Raw genomic sequence first — 18,600 nt, forward strand, 5'->3', positions numbered from 1 at the left:
ATGTTTAAAAGAAACAAAAGAATATTTTCAGTTTTTATTCACACAAAGGGGTGAGGGAATAAGATTTGGTATAATGTCAATTGTCAGCTGACACAGGAACACACAGGTCAGAGTGCAGCGCTGCCAAGATCAGCACCTGCAAAGCGTTGTGGGAAGATGCAGTACCATGGCCAGCTCCTTTAAGTACAGGTGTCCCCCGCTTTTCGAACGCTCGCTTTACGAAACCTCACTGTTACGAAAGACCTACATTAGTACCCTGTTTTTACTTTCAGAAGGTGTTTTCACTGTTACGAAAAAAACCAGCACACGATAAAAAATCAGTGCGCGATAAAAGGCAGTACGCGCCCCGAGCAGCCACTCTCCCCCCGGATTCGGACAGGCATTCTCGCCGGCATTGCTGAAATACGTTCCTGTGAGCAGCCGTTTGCAAGATAAGGTCTAAGGTGTCGGAAAAGCCTAAAAGTGCTCGTAAGGGTGTTACATTTAGCATAAAACTAGACATAATTAAGCGTTTCTATCGTGGTGAACGAAGTAAGGAGAACGTGAGTTTGGCTTGTGGAAGCTGATGAAGATGATGTTGAAGAGGTTTTGGCATCCCATGACCAAGAACTGATATATGAAGAGCTGATGCAATTGTAAGAGGAAAGGATAGCAATCGAAACCAAATGCAGTAGCTAGCGGAAGTGAAGCAACTGCGTGAGATTTTCGCTGCAATGATAAAGTACAACCTTAATCTTGAAAGGGTACGTTGGTTTAGGGGATATTTGCAGGATGGTCTGAGTGCTTAAAAAGAACTGTATGATAGAAAAATGTGCGCAGCTCAGCAGTCAAGCAAGCCTTCCACATCAGCTGACAAACCTCGACCTTTGACATCAAGGCGGGCAGTCATAGGAGAAGATGAGCTGCCTACTCTAATGAAAACAGACGACACCCCAGTGTCCCACCACCCCAACCCCTGGGCCACAGACAGATACCAATTTGCGGAGAATGCAGCAGTAGCCGGGAGCCACACAGCACATCTTTAAGAAAAAAGCCAAAATAAACATGCTAATTAATTAGGTGTTGCCCGACACGTAATTGTCGGCCCAGATCAGAGGCAATGCAATCGGCAATCGACACTGATCTGGGCTGACAATTACGTGTCGGGTGGCACCTAATTAATTAGCATGTGTATTTCGGCTTTTTTCTTAAAGATGTGCTGTGTGCCTCCCGGCTACTGCTGCATTCCTGCATGCTTCGCGGATCGGTATTGGTCGGTGACCCGGAGGGTGGGGGCCACTGCACCAGCCAAACTCTGTCAACTCAGCCTAACACACCATCATCAGTGTGCTCCGCGCTTTCCCAATTCCGGTAAGTGACACTACACTGTACATACATTATTTCTACTTTATAACGGCTGTGTATTTATCATATCATTCCTGCTTTTACTATATGTTACTGTTATTTTAGGTTTTATGTGTTATTGGGCATGATTTGGTAAGTTGTTTTTGGGTCTGCGAACGCTCACAAAATTTTCCCATATAAATAAATGGTAATTGCTTCTTTGCTTTACGACATTTCGGCTTACAAACCGTTTCATAGGAATGCTCTAACTTCGGATGGCGGGGGAAACCTGTATTCCTAAAGCCTTTACCGCACTTCCACTCAGTCACAATGTTTGAACCCATTATCCCCCCAATCTGCTTCTATTTCTTCCATGATCCCCAATCATTGAATTTCATCCATTTCCAATAGCCCCATTTGTTGAACCTTTTCCTAATGCCCCAGACCTATGCACCAGGGAAAATGTGCCTCACAGGGGAACACAGCACTATGAACCACCTCCTCTCATCTTCGCATCCTTGGACTGGAGAGAGTGTGGCAAAGGAGAGACTGGCCTGTGGCTGTTAACCCACTCAAAGCAGTGACTCATTTCCAAATCTTATGCATCCACAGCACAGTGACCAGAAGTGAAATCTGACAATTTGTGTTGTTTCTTCCACAGTAGTCTTGTCCAACCCCAGAGTCTAATGTTAGCCTCAACTAATAAATAACGGCAGTGGGTTATTTTGTCCTCTCTGATAAAATGGCTTAATGCAAGAGAAAATATTGTGTATGTATACATCCCCACTTGTAACATGGGATTCATAGAAATTACAGCACAGTAAAGGCTCTTCAGAGTCAACCATCGAACCATAATCTAACCCTTCCCTCCTTCAATCATCCATGTGCCTTTCTAAGTGTTGTTTAAATGCCCCTATTGTACCTGCATCTACCACTACCCCTGGATAGGGAAATTGAAATCATCTCTGGAAAATTAGCTAAAATAAGCCAATGGAACTGCAGTGTCTTTATACATGGTCTTGGGCTCCTGCCTAAAGGAGGCAAAAACATCAGACATCTCTATTCGTGAACACACAAGAAAAAGATTCGAAACAGAAGTGACTCCTGAAAGAATCCTCACATCATTCAGACACAGTCAATTCAAACAGGGAGCAAAACAACTTGCCTTGTACAAAGCATCCGAAACATAAAGTCATTGAAATTAAAATTTAGCAAATAAACTTACATTCAAATTTTGGGTTGCTTCGAAGCAGGTTTGGATTGATGAAGAATGCAACAAGCACAAAGCCTGAAATGATGACGATTACCACACTACCAAGGAGAGCAATGATAACAGAGTTCAGGAAGTACCTGCATGAGAAAGCAGATTCAAAACATCAAGTGAATGAGTATTAAAGCATGCGCACTGTAAAGACGTCAGTGACCGGAACTGTTAAAATTCTACTGACTTTCTGCCGTCAAAGCCTATTGAACAGGTGCAGTGCAGAAGGGATGGCTGAGCAATTTTAACAAAGATTAAGAAAATATGAACTTTTTCTTCAATAAACAGTCAAGCGAGTCCTGAGGGGCCTCAGGCTGAAAAGTTGACTGTTTATTTCTCACCATGATGATGCCTGACCTGACCAGTTCCTCAGGCATTTTGCCTGTTACAGCCGCTCTCCATCGACACCAATCCTGCAGTACTCTCACTGTTGATTCGCCTCATATTCTCACCAGCTCCCCGGATCAATCTCTCACCTGCACATTCGGGGCAATTTACAGCAGCTCATTAACCCACCTTTGCCATTTGGGAGGAAATGGGAACACCTTCCTCAGCTTTTGGTCTTTGGCAAGAATCTACAGTGGTGAGGTCCACCTGACACAATCAACATGACAGCCAATCTGTTAACCTTTAAGCAGCTCGTTATTGCCTGTGAATATTCTCCAAAACCTTCTGTCACTGTACAGCAGAGCCATCAGATCATCTGAATGCATCATGTCTTGGCTTTGATTGCAGAAACTGCACAGAGTTGTGTTCACGGCTCAGCACATCACGGGAGTCAGTCTCATCTCTATGAACTCTGTCTATACCTCTTGCTGCCTCTGTAAAGCAGCCAGCATAATCAAAGACTCCAACACCCCAGCCATTCTTTCTTCTCCCCTCTCCCACTGGGCAGAAGATGCACAAGTCTGAAAGCAACTACAACAGGCTCCAGGTGGCTTCTATCCTGCTGTTATAAGACAGCTCCTTTGTGAAATAAAATAGACTCTTGGCTTTGCAATCTTCATTATGATGCTGTACTACACAGCTTACCTGTACTGCACTGTCTCTGTAACTTTTTATTCTCTATCATATCTTGTATAACCTTGTTCTACTTCAAAGCATTTGACTATATGAACAGTATGCAAGACAAGCTTTCCTCTGTATCTCGATACATAACAATAAAAAACCAATAACCAAAATTTGGACACTGAAGCAAATGCTGAGATGGGATGAGCTTAATCAGGGAAAGCAAAATAATATTGAACTGAAAAATGAAATGTTATGCTTGTCCCACAATCAAACAGGAGGTTAAATATCCTCATCTAGTGGTACCTGCAAAACTGATCTCAAAAGCAAAGAGGAATTCATTTTCCAGCTCTGATTTCCAATATTCAAAGCATTCAGTGCATAGTGAATAGTACATTCTGTAAATTTCCTTCTACATTATATTTCTGTGCATCCTCACAACAAACACAGCTTTTAAATGTCAAGGTGCAAAGTACAGTTACCCGATTTTTGAACATACTTTGGAGATCTATTTGGTACCCAGCACTCCCAAACGTGAGTAAAACTGACAGCAGTGAGTCCAGTAACACTAGTTTAAATCATCTGCACCTTACTGAATGAAAACCTTAACAGATGTACTGAAGTAAAATTTCTACGTAAGTCAGCACTCGGAATGAGGCAAAACCATCGATACACCACTTAATACTGCACATCAGGACCATTACATCATACCTCCAATCAATAGCATATACGAGACTTACACTCACAGTGATGGTCAGGGTCTGGCTGAAAATTTAAGTACTTTAGCTTGGTTTGTGTTTGAACGGGCTCTGATTGGACCAAGTTTCAATTTACTGATGTTAAAACAGGACCACGTGACTATACATTGTCATAACAGTTTAATTTCAATTTTTGTTCCACTCAAAAATATTAGGAAATAGCTATGTATATTTTTTCTTATTGACAAGCATGAGAAACCTACTGGCTGCCGATGGAGTAGTAGCATTTTTATAGTTGCTCCTACTCTACTTAATTTACTGTTTCCAACTTGTTTTGAAAACTTACTTTTAAACGCAGTATTGTTTTACTATGGGGGCGCCAAAGCTACTAAAAAAGAAGAGGACCCTTCTATAACTCTGGAATCTTTTATAGAGACACTTCGGAAGCATAAAAATGAACTTTCAGAGGAGTTCCAGCAGAAATTCTGGCAACTCAGTGCTGAATTTAAACAAATGGATGTAAAATTGGATTCTATTCAAAAAACTTTAAGTGAACACAATAAACAGATAAAAGAGAATGAAGACACTTTGAAGATGTTGGATACGAAGACTGATGACCTGGAAAAGAACTGTGATGAACAGTCAAAGGTTAATGAAAAATTAAGACAGAAAATTATTGACTTAGAAAATAGAAGCAGAAGAAATAATTTACAAATTCTGGGTTTTAAAGAGTTAATGGAAGGCAATCAGCCTTTGGAATTTTTTGCAAACCTTTTGGCTAACTTATTTCTGAATATTTTAAAATCTCCACCTAAAGTAGACCGAGCTCATAGATCACCAGTACCAAGACCTCCTCCAGGAGAACGACCTCGTTCAGTGTTAATTTTTCTTCACGACTTTCAAACAAAGGAACTTTTAATTTGTGAATTTCGTTGGAAAGGTATGATTGATTATGAAGGCCAGAGATCAGAATTGTGGAGGATTTTTCATCCCAGGTGTCGAATGAACGCTTCAAGTTTAAAAAGGTTATGTCGGAATTGTATAATAAAGGTTTTAAACCCTCTCTCCGTTGCCCCGCTCGTCTTAGAATCATTTTGGAAAAGGATCCTCAATTCCTTTATCTTTAAGTAATTTAACTGATAATTTTGTAGTTAAACACACTTTGAGGATTTGGGTACAATTTAGAAAATATTTCGGCTTATTGAGTTTTTCACTTCCAGGTCCCATTTTTTCTAACTTTTTTTTAAACCTTCTATGACTGATGTAGTTTTTAAAGAGTGGAATAGATTGGGTATTTAATGTTTTTAGGATTTGTTTGTTGGAGATAGTCTCTCTTCATTTGAACAACTGTCAGCTAAAACCCACATTTTTCGATATTTACAAATTAGAGACTTATTGTGTTCTCAAGTACATACATTTCCTAAAAGTCCAGATAAGAATTTAAAAATCTCTGGGAACAAGATTTACAGATTCCAATTTCTGAGGATACTTGGAATGAAATCTTTAAATTGGTTAATACCGCATCGTTATGTGCCTGTCATTCCCTTCTACAATTTAAAGTGGTTCATAGGGCCCACAGGACTAAAGATAAGCTGTCTCGTTTTTATTCAGATATATTTCTCTATTGTGATAGATGTAACAATGGAGACGCTTCACTAATTCATATGTTTTCGACTTGTCCGACTCTTGAAAAATATTGGAAGGAAGTATTCCAAACTTTTTTCGGTGCTTTTTAAAGTAAATTTTAAACCTAATCCTTTGACTGCCTTATTTGGTATTGTTGGAGGAAATGATATTATTTTGGAGACACATGATTGTGATATTTTGGCCTTTATTTCTCTTACAGCCAGGAGGACATTGGTGCTTCAGTGGAAGGATGCCACTCCGCCTACTCATGCTCAATGGTTAAATGATGCTACGTCATGCTTAAATTTAGAGAAGATCCGCTGTTCAATTTCTGAACCTAGACAAGATTTTTTTTAACATTGTGGGGACCGTTTTTGAATTACTTTCAAAATCTATGGTTTGCTATTAAGCACAGATGTTGGCTAATAATATGTTTTAATATATGATAAGGATTTTTTTCCTTTTTTTTAACCAAACAGCTGTTTTTTTTTCTAGTAGTGGGTTTAGATTTTTCTGTATAATAAAATTATCTCTTTTCAATATTATGTTTAAATTTAATTAATATGGATATGGGGTAATGAGACTATATTTGTGATTCCAATATATTGTAATCGATATATATTATCTCTCCTACTGTACTCTATTCTTTTATGTAAGAAATCAATAAAAATATTGAAAAAGAAAAGACAAGCATACAAAAATCTGACTTACCGGTAATTTCTGCTTCCGACACAATTGTTGAGCCACTTACAATGATGATCAAAATTACAGACACACTTGTTGCATTGTCTGCAGTGCTTGGACCTGTAACCCCTGTGAATCAGATATACAAACAAAATCTATAATGATCTATCATCCTAAAATTACAATAAATATGAAAAAGTAGGAACTTCTATACTTTTCCCACAGAGGGATAACTGTAGGGTCCTTGTGTACTTCTGGTTTGGTCAAAATACGAATAAATTGCACTAACACTGCAGTTCAAATAGCCTACCAATTGTAGAGCATTCTAAAACAGCATCTGTAACGAAACTACATGGCAGGAAGTTGTAACAGATGAACAGTCAAAGTCTCAAGGAGCGCACAGATCAGAGTATTCATTGGGGAGCATCAGAAGAGGTTCACAAGAATGATCCTGGGAGTGGAGGGGTTAATGAAGAGGAGTTTGATGGCTCTGGGCCTGTACTCATTCGAGTCCAGAAGAATGAGGAGGGATCTCATTGAAATATCGGAAGGCCTAGATAGATTGGACATGGAGAGGATGTTTCCAGTAGCGGGGGAGTCTAGCCTCAGAATAGAAGGACTCCACTTTGAACAAAGATGAGAAGGAGCTTTTTGTTTAGCCAGAGAGTGGTGAATTTGTGTAATTCATTGCCACGGATAGCTATGGAGGCCAAGTAATATTTAAATCAGAGGTTGACAAGTTCTGGGTTAGTAAGGGTGTCAAAGTTTATGGGGAGTTGGCAGGAAAATGGGGTTGAGCAGGATAATAAATCAGCCATGATGGATGGAAGAGCAAGCTTGATGGGCCAAATGGCCTAATTGTGCTCCAATGTATTATGTTTGATAGATAATACAGTACCGTGCTGTTTTACCCTGGATGTTCTGAATATCATACTTTCTAAAACCAGCAGGAAGGTGCAGGAGCCTCAGCGTCCACATCACCAGATTCAGGTACCTGATTGTTGCCCCTCAACAATCAGGCTCTGGAATCGGGGCAACTTCACTCGTACCGTCACTGAACTGTTCCCACACAACCTATGAGCTCACTTTCAAACACTCTTTCATCTCATGTTCTCGACATTTATTGCTTAGTTATATATTTCTTTTCTCTTTTATATTTGCACAGTTTGTTGCCTTATGCACGAAGGTTGTTTGACCTTCCTATTGGTTGCAATCTTTCATTTGTTGTATTGTGTTTCTTGCATTTGCTGTGTATACAGGCAAGATAATGAATCTCAGGGTTGTATATGGTGACATACTGCATATGCATGCACTTTGATAATAAATTTAATTTGAACTTTGAAACAGTAGTGCAGTGAACTTAAAGAAATAATTTCTTTGTTGCAAGTTTTTTCAATCAGTTTTACAATTCTAATGCAATAATTTGCAGTTACTAGAAAGGTATCAAATAACTACTGGTTGGAGGCCAAAACTGTTAATATTAATGGTGTAGACATAAAGAGATCAGTTTAGACAATTTTATATCTGCATTGAATAATATACTTAATTTTGTATTATTCTGATGGCTTACGACATCACATGTCTACAAAGACATAAGGTCGGAGGTTAGGTATAAAGTTCTTCAAACCTGATCTGATCAGTTTTATTTGTCACATGTCCATTGAAACATCGAACCATACAGTAAAACGCACTGTTTTGTCTCAGCGGCCAACACAGTCAGAACAACTCCATCACATGTGCTGGGGGCAGCCCCCAAGTACCAGCATGCTTCGGGCACAAACGTAGCATACTCACAATTTAGTAACCCTAGCCCATACATTTTGGAATATAGGAGGAACCAGAGTACCTGGAGGGAAGCCACGCAGTCACGGAGAGAGCATACAAACACCTTACAGTGTTGGGAATTGAACCCCATCTTACAGCTAGTGCTATAAAGTGTTACTCCAACTGTCACACTGCCATTGATCAAATGAGCCTCACCGATCCTCTACTTTGTATATTTTTCAGTTCTAAGCAACAGAAGCATTACTCGGTTCGGTACTTACACGTCAACTTCACAAAGCAGGCAGTAATGATTCTGGAGTACAGGTTTGCGTGTTCGGCAGCGAAACACTGGGGGTAATTTTTTACGTCTCTTGAGCCGAACGTTATCATCAGCTGGGTCAACGGTGGCCGCAATCACATAAAAAGCTAAGTGCCAAGCAAGAGCAGCACCAAAATACTAAAACGGGTTAAGGTTAAAATGTTCTGAATGCTATGGATGAAATTTTGTAACTCTTTGCACATCAGTTTTAAAACACTGAAGTAAAATTAGACATGACCAAGCCAAATAACAACCAGCTATAATTTTAAAGCTGGAACTATGAAATACAGTAATTTTATACACGTATTAAGACACGCAAGTCAGCTATTTCAGCTTTGATCCAAATTAAATGCCTTGCACTATTGGTGTTAAGCTGGTCAAACCAACACCCGAGTAAAATAATTTAATCAATTTGATCCATGCTAATATTTCTTAGGACTGTAAAAGTGAATAGTTCCAAAATATATGCATGAATATTGAAAAAACATTTGTAAGTTCTTCTAAGGTGGTAAAATCATTAGGCTGTTTGTATTAAACCCTGCTCTACTAAAGAATCGACGTCTCAGTCCTAACTAAGGGCCTCAGCCCAAAGCACCAACTCTTTATTCTTTTCTATAGATGCTTTATGGCTTATTGAGTTCCTCCTGGGGGGAGGGGCTGACCTATTTTTTGTTTACTATTATATTCTTTAATGTAGTTTTCCCCAATTTACATTGCATGTTTTGTAGTGTATTCAGATTTAAAGCTTAGATTTAATATTGAAGCAAATCTCTGATAATACTGACCATTCTTCCTTAATATTCTGTCATTAATTCATGCTTTTCCCATTAAACAAAAATACTTCCTTGTGGGTTTTTCAACCTAAAGGTTCTCATAATTCATAAATTTGTCCTGCATGTCTTTGCAGCGCAGTCACTTTGCCCACCCTCATGCAAATGAAGGTGCACCATGATTATATTATAACTGTTGCTGCATATAAGGAGGAGGGGTAGGATTTAGATCAGCCTTAAGGGGTTAAACACAAGTATAGTTGTGGTTCAGAAATTGCTGATGTTGCTGATATGTCTGCACAACACTCACACCAGCGGGAAAAATAACGAGAAAACCCCTTCTTCCAGACAGAAGGTGTCTGATCCAGTAGACTGGTAAGCCATACTTCAACAGAGCATCATCAAATTTCATGGTGTTGTACCTGAAGAAATTTAAACATGTTAAAGTAGTACGGTTTAAGAGCGCCACAATGGGGGAGAGGGGGAGAGGGAGTTTTAGAATTGGAACACCACGTTTTAGGTGGACTCAAGGTGTACAACAAACAGTGAGCAACAAAGTTCAAAGTTTCACCAGAATGAATTTGGGGAGTAAACCCATGGAGGGATATGAAAGTTACACTGGACTCAGAAGTCATGCAGACCCTTTATAAACATATGCATCACATTCAGTACTGGTCATCCCATGACAGCAAAGATGTGAAGGTTTTACAGAGAGCAATAAAAAAAATTTATGAGAGTGATTATGAATGTGATACAACAATTAGAGATATTACAAAAGTTTGCACCACTTTTCTTAGAGGACTCTTGAGTGTAGATTTGGTAGTGATGAGGTGTCTGGACAGGGGGGATAGTAGGAGGCTGTCCCCTTTGGTGAAGGGGTAAAGAACTAAAAGTCACAGGTATAGTTGAAGTCAGGAGTTTACATACACCTCCAAACATAACACTGTCCACTTGTATTGGGCAGTGGTGCCCGGGGGAAGAGGCGCTGGCTATCCACTCTATCTACTCCTCTTAATATCTTCTATACCGCTAGCATGTCTCCTCTCATCCTCCTTCTCTCCAAAGAGTAAAGCCCTAGCTCCCTTAATCTCTGATCATAATCCATAGTCTCTAAACCAGATCTCCTCTGTACCCTTTCCAATGCTTCCACATCCTTCCTCTGGTGAGGCGACCAGAACGGGACATAGCGCTCCAAGTGTGGCCTAACCAGAGTTTTATAGAGCTGCATAATTACCTGGCGACTCTTAAAACTCTATCCCCCGACTTATGAAAGCTAACACCCCATAAGCTTTCTTAACTACTCTAACTGTGAGGCAACTTTCAGGGATCTGTGGACATGTACCCCCAGATCCCTCTGCTCCTCCACACTACCAAGTATCCTGCCATTTACTTTGTAATCTGCCTTGGAGTTTGTCCTTCCAAAGTGTACCACCTCCCACTTCTCTGGGTTGAACTCCATCTGCCACTTTTCAGCCCACTTCTGCATCCTATCAATGTCTCTCTGCAGTCTTCGACAATCCTCTACACTATCTACAACACCACCAACCTTTGTGTCATCTGCAAACTTGCCAACCCACCCTTCTACCCCCACATCCAGGTCGTTAATAAAAATCACGAAAAGTAGAGGTCCCAGAACAGATCCTTGTGGGACATCACTAGTCACAACCCTCCAATCCGAATGTACTCCTTCCACCATGACCCTGTGCCTTCTGCAGGCAAGCCAATTCTGAATCCACCTGGCCAAACTTCCCTGGATTCCATGCCTTCTGACTTTGTGAATATGCCTATTGTGTGGAACCTTGTCAAATGCCTTACTATAATCCATATAGATCACATCCACTGCACTACCCTCATCTATATGCCTGGTCACCTAATCAAAGAAATCTATCAGGCTTATTAGACATGATCTTCCTTTCACAAAGCCCTGCTAACTGTCCCTGATCAAACCATGATTCTCTAAATGCCCATAGATCCTATCTCTAAGAGTCTTTTCCAACAGCTTTCCCACCACAGACGTAAGGCTCACTGGTCTATAATTACCCGGACTATCCCTACTACCTTTTTTGAACAAGGGAGCAACATTCGCCTCCCTCCAATCCTCCGGTACCATTCCCGTGGACAACGAGGACATAAAGATCCTAGCCAGAGGCTCAGCAATCTCTTCCCTCACCTCATGGAGCAGCCTGGGGAATATTCCGTCAGGCCTCGGGGACTTATCCGTCCTAATGTATTTTAGGAATTCCAACACCTCCTCTCCCTTAACATCAATAAATGTTGAGGAAAATCTTGTAAGGCTGCAGAGAAATGGCCAATGTGTAGAACTAACAAGCTACTTGAATGGAAAACGAGCATGAACACAATTCTCCAAATGATCTCCTCCTATGCTGTAACCATTCTATGATAGGGTTCCCTTGTCTGTTTGCCTGCAGGGACAGGCAGTCCTTGTTCACCATTTGCAATAACATTTCCTGGTCTTGTAGTTACTTTAACACTTCAGACTCTACTTTATTACAGGAAAATGTGCTAAATCAGAAGAATAAACTTAATTATAAAATTCATGCAGTATATTTTTACACAATGATTAATACCCACTTCTACTACAGTTCTTTATCAGTTCAAATGCACCTACATTTCCATGCTCACCAAAACTGAAACCAGCATCTTTGCATGATGCAACTTGCACATAAAATCACTGCAAGGAAACAGGTTAGACTGCGCAATTACTTCCTTAAACGTGTACTAGTAAGGTCTTACAGTCCTGTTAAAAAGGATACAATGTAGCCAGCAGGTATCCAATGCCGTGGAAGAAGAGGGATAAGTACACCAACTACAACGATAAGTAAGTACAAGTAGGCTGTCCAAGCCAATATCTGATAAGGATGTGGTGGCCAGCTCCAACCATTGAGCTTTGGGCGCCTGGGGGTGCAGCGTCTTCCAGTACGACAATTTTCCTCTGGTGCAGTTTCACTACCCTCCATCTGCAATGTAACATCAAAAAGTCATATCTAAGCTAACGCTGAAATAGCAATGAAGGTTATGTAGTTCCACTGTCCAGGCAATTCAGTTTACACTGCGTTAACTTTATACCCAGTCATGAGTGTAAAATGAATTCGCATAATACTTCCTATGTAGTTTCAATTCACTTTCCCTCTGCATCCACCTTGATTTTATTTATTCTGTGAGATGGCTTTCTTTACACAATCATTTTCACATCTGCCACACCCTCACCTTTCAGTTTTTTTTCTTCTCCTCTGGCTATATGGCAGCTTGCAAACAGCTTTGAAATGCATTACCACCACCTTCTGAACTGGAGTGTGGGTCAGGATATCGAAATCCTATATACTTATATACAGTACATCTCAAATGCTATAAAAAGGCCTGTATTCTTTCTTTCTTTATTAATCTTTTTATAGATTTTAGAGAAAACAATTATACAGACAACAGGAGAATTATCTCAAATATAGATATCAGCAACAATATAAACAAAAGATGAAATAGATATTATCATAATTACACATAGTAATAAGCAAATATGCTTATATGCAATATATAATAAAAAAGGGACAACTAATTCTCCTCTTATCAATTCATAAAGAGAGGAAAAAAACCTTTAAATTTTAAAATGAATGGAAAAAAACCCCACTGCACTAAAAAAAAGAAAAAAAAGCAAAGGGGGACTGGGCAGTCCATTTGGAGGATACAATGAAGAAAAAAGGAAAGACTTTCTGATCAAATCCAACACTTTGAGAAAAAAAATTTGAAGAGTAATAAATCAACTCAAACGAAAATATAGAATAAAAGGTTACCATATCTGCTCAAACTTAAAGGATGTATCAAATGTCTGACTTCTTATTTTCTCTAAACTTAAACAGGACATAATGGAGGAAATCCAAAAAAAAAGACCGTAGGTGGATTAGAATCCTTCCACTTCAATAAAATAGCTCTCCTAGCCAATAAAGTCGAAAAGGCTATCATATGTTGAGCGGAGACAGGAATATTTCCTGCTTCCGAAGGGATAATCCAAAAATTGCCATAAGTAAATGAGGTTGTAAATCCAGATCCAAGAATTTTGATAGCATTTTAAAAATATCTCTCCAAAAGTTATCTAGCTTTATACAAGACCAAAACATATGAGTTAAAGTGGCCACCTCAATATTACATCCGTCACAAATAGGATTAATATTGGAAAAAATACGCGCTAGTTTATCCTTTGAGATATGGGCCCGATGGATTACCTTGAACTGTATCAAGGACTGACGGGCACACATAGATGAATTATTAACCAAATGAAAAATTTCACTCCATTGATTATCTGAAAATGACTCTTGAAATTCCAATTCCCAAGCACGTTTAATTTTATCATTAGATATCATTCGTAAATTCAATAACTGTTTATAGATTATAGCTATCAACCCTTTTTGAGATGGTTTAAACTGAGAGAGGGTACCTGTCATATTAGGTGGATAAGCAGAAGGGTGATTTGGCAACAAACCACGTAAAAAATCCCTAATTTGTAAAATCTAAAATAGTGTACGTGAGATAAATCATATTTATCCACTAACTGAGAAAAAGACATTAAACAATCCCCTAAAAACAAATCTGGAAAAGTTATTATTCCCTTGGTTTTCCAAATTAAAAAGGCCTTATCCAAAATCGATGGTTTAAAAAAAATTAAGATGGATATTACTAGAAAGAATAAAATTACTTAACTCAAAAAATCTACGAAACTGAAACCAAATTCTTAATGTATGTTTAATAACGGGATTAAAATCTTGTCTACTAGTCTTAGAAAACAAAAAGGGAAGAGGAGCTCCCAGTAAAGAGGCCAAAGAAAACCCTTTCACCGAGTTTTCCTCCAAATCCAACCATGAAGGACATTCATGTATATCTGAATAGTGAATCCAAAGAGTAATATATTGAATATTAATTGCCCAGTAATACATTCTAAAATTTGGCAAAGCCATACCACCATCCTTTTTTAATTTCTGCAATAAGGGTTTACTCAATCTAGGATTTTTATTGTTCCAAATGTAAGATAAGATTATGGATTCTAGTCTGTCAAAAAATGTTTTAGGAACAAAGGAAGGAACTGCCTGAAATATATATAAGAATTTCGGTAAAACTATCATTTTAATAGCATTAATTCAACCTATTACTGGTAATGTCATAGGCGACCATTTAGAAAGCATTTGTTTGGTGTATTCAATTAATGGAAAAAAATTATATTTATAGAGGTCCTTAAAATTTTTAGTAATTTTAATACCAAGATAGGTAAAGTAATTTATAGCAATACTTGATGATTTGGATCTGAGTAATTATTAATAGGAAATAACTCATTTTTATGTAAATTTAAATTATACTCAGAAAATCTACTGAATTCAGAAAATATAGATAACATAGAAGGAATAGATTTCCTAGGATCTGAAATATAAACTAACAGGTTATCTGCATATAATGAAACCTTGTGTATTTTGTCCACTCTCTTAAAACCCTGAACAGTATTAGAATCTCTAAGACCAATAGCAAGGGGTTCTAAAGCCAAGTTAAATAATAAAGGGCTAAGAGGACATCCCTGCCGAGTACCCCTATATAATTTAAAATAGGGAGATTTTTGATTATTAGTTATAACTGCAGCCATAGGGGCATGATAGATCAATTTGATCCAGGAAATGAATCCCGGGCCAAAAGTAAATCTTTCCAAAGCGTCAAATAAGTAAGACCACTCCATCCTATCAAAGGCTTTTTCTGCATCAAGGGAAACAACACATTCAGATTCTTTGGATGGAGAAGAATGAATAATGTTTCATAATCTTCGAATGTTAAAATGTGAATATCTATTTTTAATAAATCCATTTTGGTCACTGGAAATAACAGTAGGTAAAATACTCTCAAGTCTATTAGCCAAGATCTTAGAAAGAATTTTAAAATCCACATTCAATAGAGAGACTGGTCTATTGGAAGCACATTCAGATAATCTTTATCTTTTTTAGAAATTAAAGAGATTGAAGCTTCATAAATAGTTTTCGGTAGAGTCCCAGAGGATATAGAATCAGTGAAAATTTGACATAAATGAAGTGTAAGTGTGTCAGTGAAAGTCTTATAAAATTCCACTGTATATCCATCCGGTCCCAGAGCCTTAGCTGATTGGAAAGAAGATATAACCCTTGCTATTTCCTCTTGTTTAATAGGTGCATCTAATGTATTCATGCTGATCAGCTTCTATCGGACAACTATAGAGAGCCTCCTGCTGTGCAGTGTGGTTTGCCAGCTGCACAGAACAGAACAGGAAGGACTTGCGGCAGGTGGTGAGGGTAGCAGAGCGGGTTACTGGCACAACATTACCCTCCCTCAGAGACATTTATACTGGCAGACTTCAAAAGAAGGCTACTTGTATTTCAAAGGATCCCACTCATCCTGGACATCACCTGTTTTCCCCTCTACCTTCTGGGAAGAGATACAGGGCATTAAGGATGAAAACAAAGAGACTCCTTAACAGCTTCTACCCACAAGCAGTGAAATGTGTAACACCCCCTTCCCTTCTCCTGCCCCCCTCCTAAGATGGTGGCAGCTAAATGCATCACACTTCCAGGAATGGCAGGTGTGCAATAGTCCTACCCCCCCCCCCCTCCATATATTATTAATTTTGGACTGCACTCCTGAGGTTTTAGAGTTTATTTTATGTATATCTTCTTTGTCATGCTGCAAAACGTTGAGCTGCTAAACTGTGTTTCATTGCTCCACAACAATGACAATAAAGATATTCTTATATTCTTATTCTTATATCTGGAATAGAAATTTTAGGTATATTCAATTTTTGCAAAAATCTATTCATAAAAGTAATATTGCTCGAAAATTCAGATTTATAAATATTAGAGTAGAAATCCATAAATATCTTATTAATTTCATAAGGATCTACCATTTCAGTTCTATCAGCTCTTCATATTTTCAGGATCTGTCTTCTAGCCATATTTGCCTTTAACTGACCAGCTAATAATTTGCCTGACTTGTCTCCATGTATATAGGATTGGTTTTTGGATTTAAGAAGTTGCTGTTCAATGGGAAAGGTCAAAAGCAAGTCATACTGTGTTTGCAGTTCCACCCTTTCCTTAAAGAGATCTTCACTAGGCATTACTGAATAAACCTTATCTATTTTTTTAATCATATTAGTAATCAGTAAAAGTACCGCCTTAGTTTTCCTTCTTAAACCTACTGAGTATGAAATTATCTGTCCCCTAAGAAAAGATTTCATCGAATCCCAAATAACCAAATTTGACTTTCCCTCAGTTGTTTTTAATTCAAAAAATAGAGTAATTTGCTCTTTAATAAAATTTACAAAGGTTGAATCTTGTAACAATGAAACATTAAGTCTCCACTGAGGTATCTGAATATTATCAGAAAACTTCAAAGTTAGTTTCATAGGTGCATGTTCTGACAACGCAATCACATCATATGTACACTCAACAACAGAGGGCACCAATCGCATGTCCAGCAAAATATAATCAATTCTTGAATATTTGTGGTAAACATGTGAAAAAAAGAAGTCTTTTTCTTTAGGATGTTTAAATCTCCAAATATCCACCAAACCGTACTCTAATAAAAAAGAATTAATACAAGTCGCAGCTTTATTAGGAAGCGACAGATTGGTGGACGATCTGTCAATCGACGGACTGAGACAGCAGTTAAAGTCACCGTCCATAATCAACTTATATTCATTTAAATTCGGCAATACAGAAAATAGCTTCTTTAAAAAGTTAGGGCTATCTATATTAGGTGCATATACACACGCCAAAGCCACCTTTTAACCACATAACAGACCAGTGACAATTAAATATCTTCCAATTAAATTAGTAACAGTATTAAAATGAACAAAAGGGATTTTAGAATTAATAAAAAGATACCCCTCTTGTTTTATTTACTGATAAAGATTGAAATAAGGGTCCCTTCCAAAATTAAAAAAAAATGATTTTCATCCTGCCTGTGGACATGAGTCTCCTGCGCAAAAATAATATCCACACAAAGTGTTTTTAATTTCTTAAAAATCTTTCTGTGCTTAATAGGTTGGTTCATACCATTTAAATTCCAAGATATTATACTCATTTTATTAAGATCCATATTTAAAGTTTGTGACAAGAATACACATAGATTAAGATGTTAGCTGCCCTGTGCTGGCACCAGTGGGATAAGCAGTTGGTCTGCCACTTGTCTTCAGAAGAGAGAGAGAGATAAGGAAAACAATGGAGCAGCATTTGGAGATGTTAATTAAGGGACGGGAGAGAGTAACAGAAGGAGAGAGCTGTCAAGATCGGCTCCCCCTTTGAACCCTGAACTGTTTGAAGTGATGGACAGGCGATACCCCAGCAGGGGGATAAAAAGGGACAGGTTCGCTAAGGCAAGGCACACACGACACCCGAGGTAACGAGACCCTGGAAGCGGTGCATCTCTCACAAGTCGGTGGAAAGTTTTGGAAGGCCGGTTGCGGGACCAGGCCATAGACGCACAGGGTGGAAAGGCACGATCGGCGGGAACCTGGTGTGTGTCCACCTTTGCCTGGGTGCCAGGTTCACCACAGAGAAACGGTCGTATCTGGAAACGGAGGGGTCACGGTCAGTGACCTCAGATGACATCACAAAGGACTCGCCTGAAAGCTGACTGCGAAGGTCTGTGTGGAAGCCGTTTTGAATATTCATTCGTTTTTGCTCTCTCTCTCCTTCCCCCCACTGTCCATCGCCACGGCAGCGATTACTGCGAACTGAACTGAACTAAATTGAACTGAACTTGGCGTCACTTTGAAACTGGTCATTTACTCCTAGACAACAATAGAGCTTGATTGATCCTGTTATCTTAATTCTGTGTACATGTATGTTTATCATTGCTGAACTGTTGCATTCATTATCCTTTTGATTAGAGTACTGTGTTGCTTGTTTCTTTAATAAAACTTTCTTAGTTCTAGTAATCCAGACTCCAACTGAGTGATCCATTTCTGCTGGTTTGGCAACCCAGTTACGGGGTACGTAACATAAGTGGGGTTCTCGTCCGCGATTTTGAATGCTAAATTTGGGATGGAGTAAATTGATTGGGTCAAAATTACCGGAAGAAAGAAAAGACAAACAGCAGAAATGGAGGCTGAGGAAATTTTAAAGGCGCCGA

General features: G+C 38.7%; 1 protein-coding gene across 2 annotated transcripts in view; it reads right to left on the reverse strand.

The window, feature by feature from the left end:
• LOC140210492 (palmitoyltransferase ZDHHC1-like) overlaps positions 1-18,600 on the reverse strand; it is a 67,089-nt gene that overhangs the window by 11,002 nt on the left and 37,487 nt on the right. For both annotated transcript variants that reach the window (XM_072279484.1, XM_072279485.1), the window contains exons 2-5: positions 12,228-12,431; positions 8,646-8,821; positions 6,628-6,729; positions 2,549-2,673 (exon numbers count right to left, since the gene is read on the reverse strand). In XM_072279484.1, the coding sequence (XP_072135585.1) occupies positions 2,549-2,673; positions 6,628-6,729; positions 8,646-8,821; positions 12,228-12,431 (607 nt within the window). The remainder of the gene's footprint in view (positions 1-2,548; positions 2,674-6,627; positions 6,730-8,645; positions 8,822-12,227; positions 12,432-18,600) is intronic.

This window comes from Mobula birostris, chromosome 15, assembly GCF_030028105.1.
Source record: "Mobula birostris isolate sMobBir1 chromosome 15, sMobBir1.hap1, whole genome shotgun sequence".
Lineage (NCBI taxonomy): Eukaryota > Metazoa > Chordata > Chondrichthyes > Myliobatiformes > Myliobatidae > Mobula > Mobula birostris.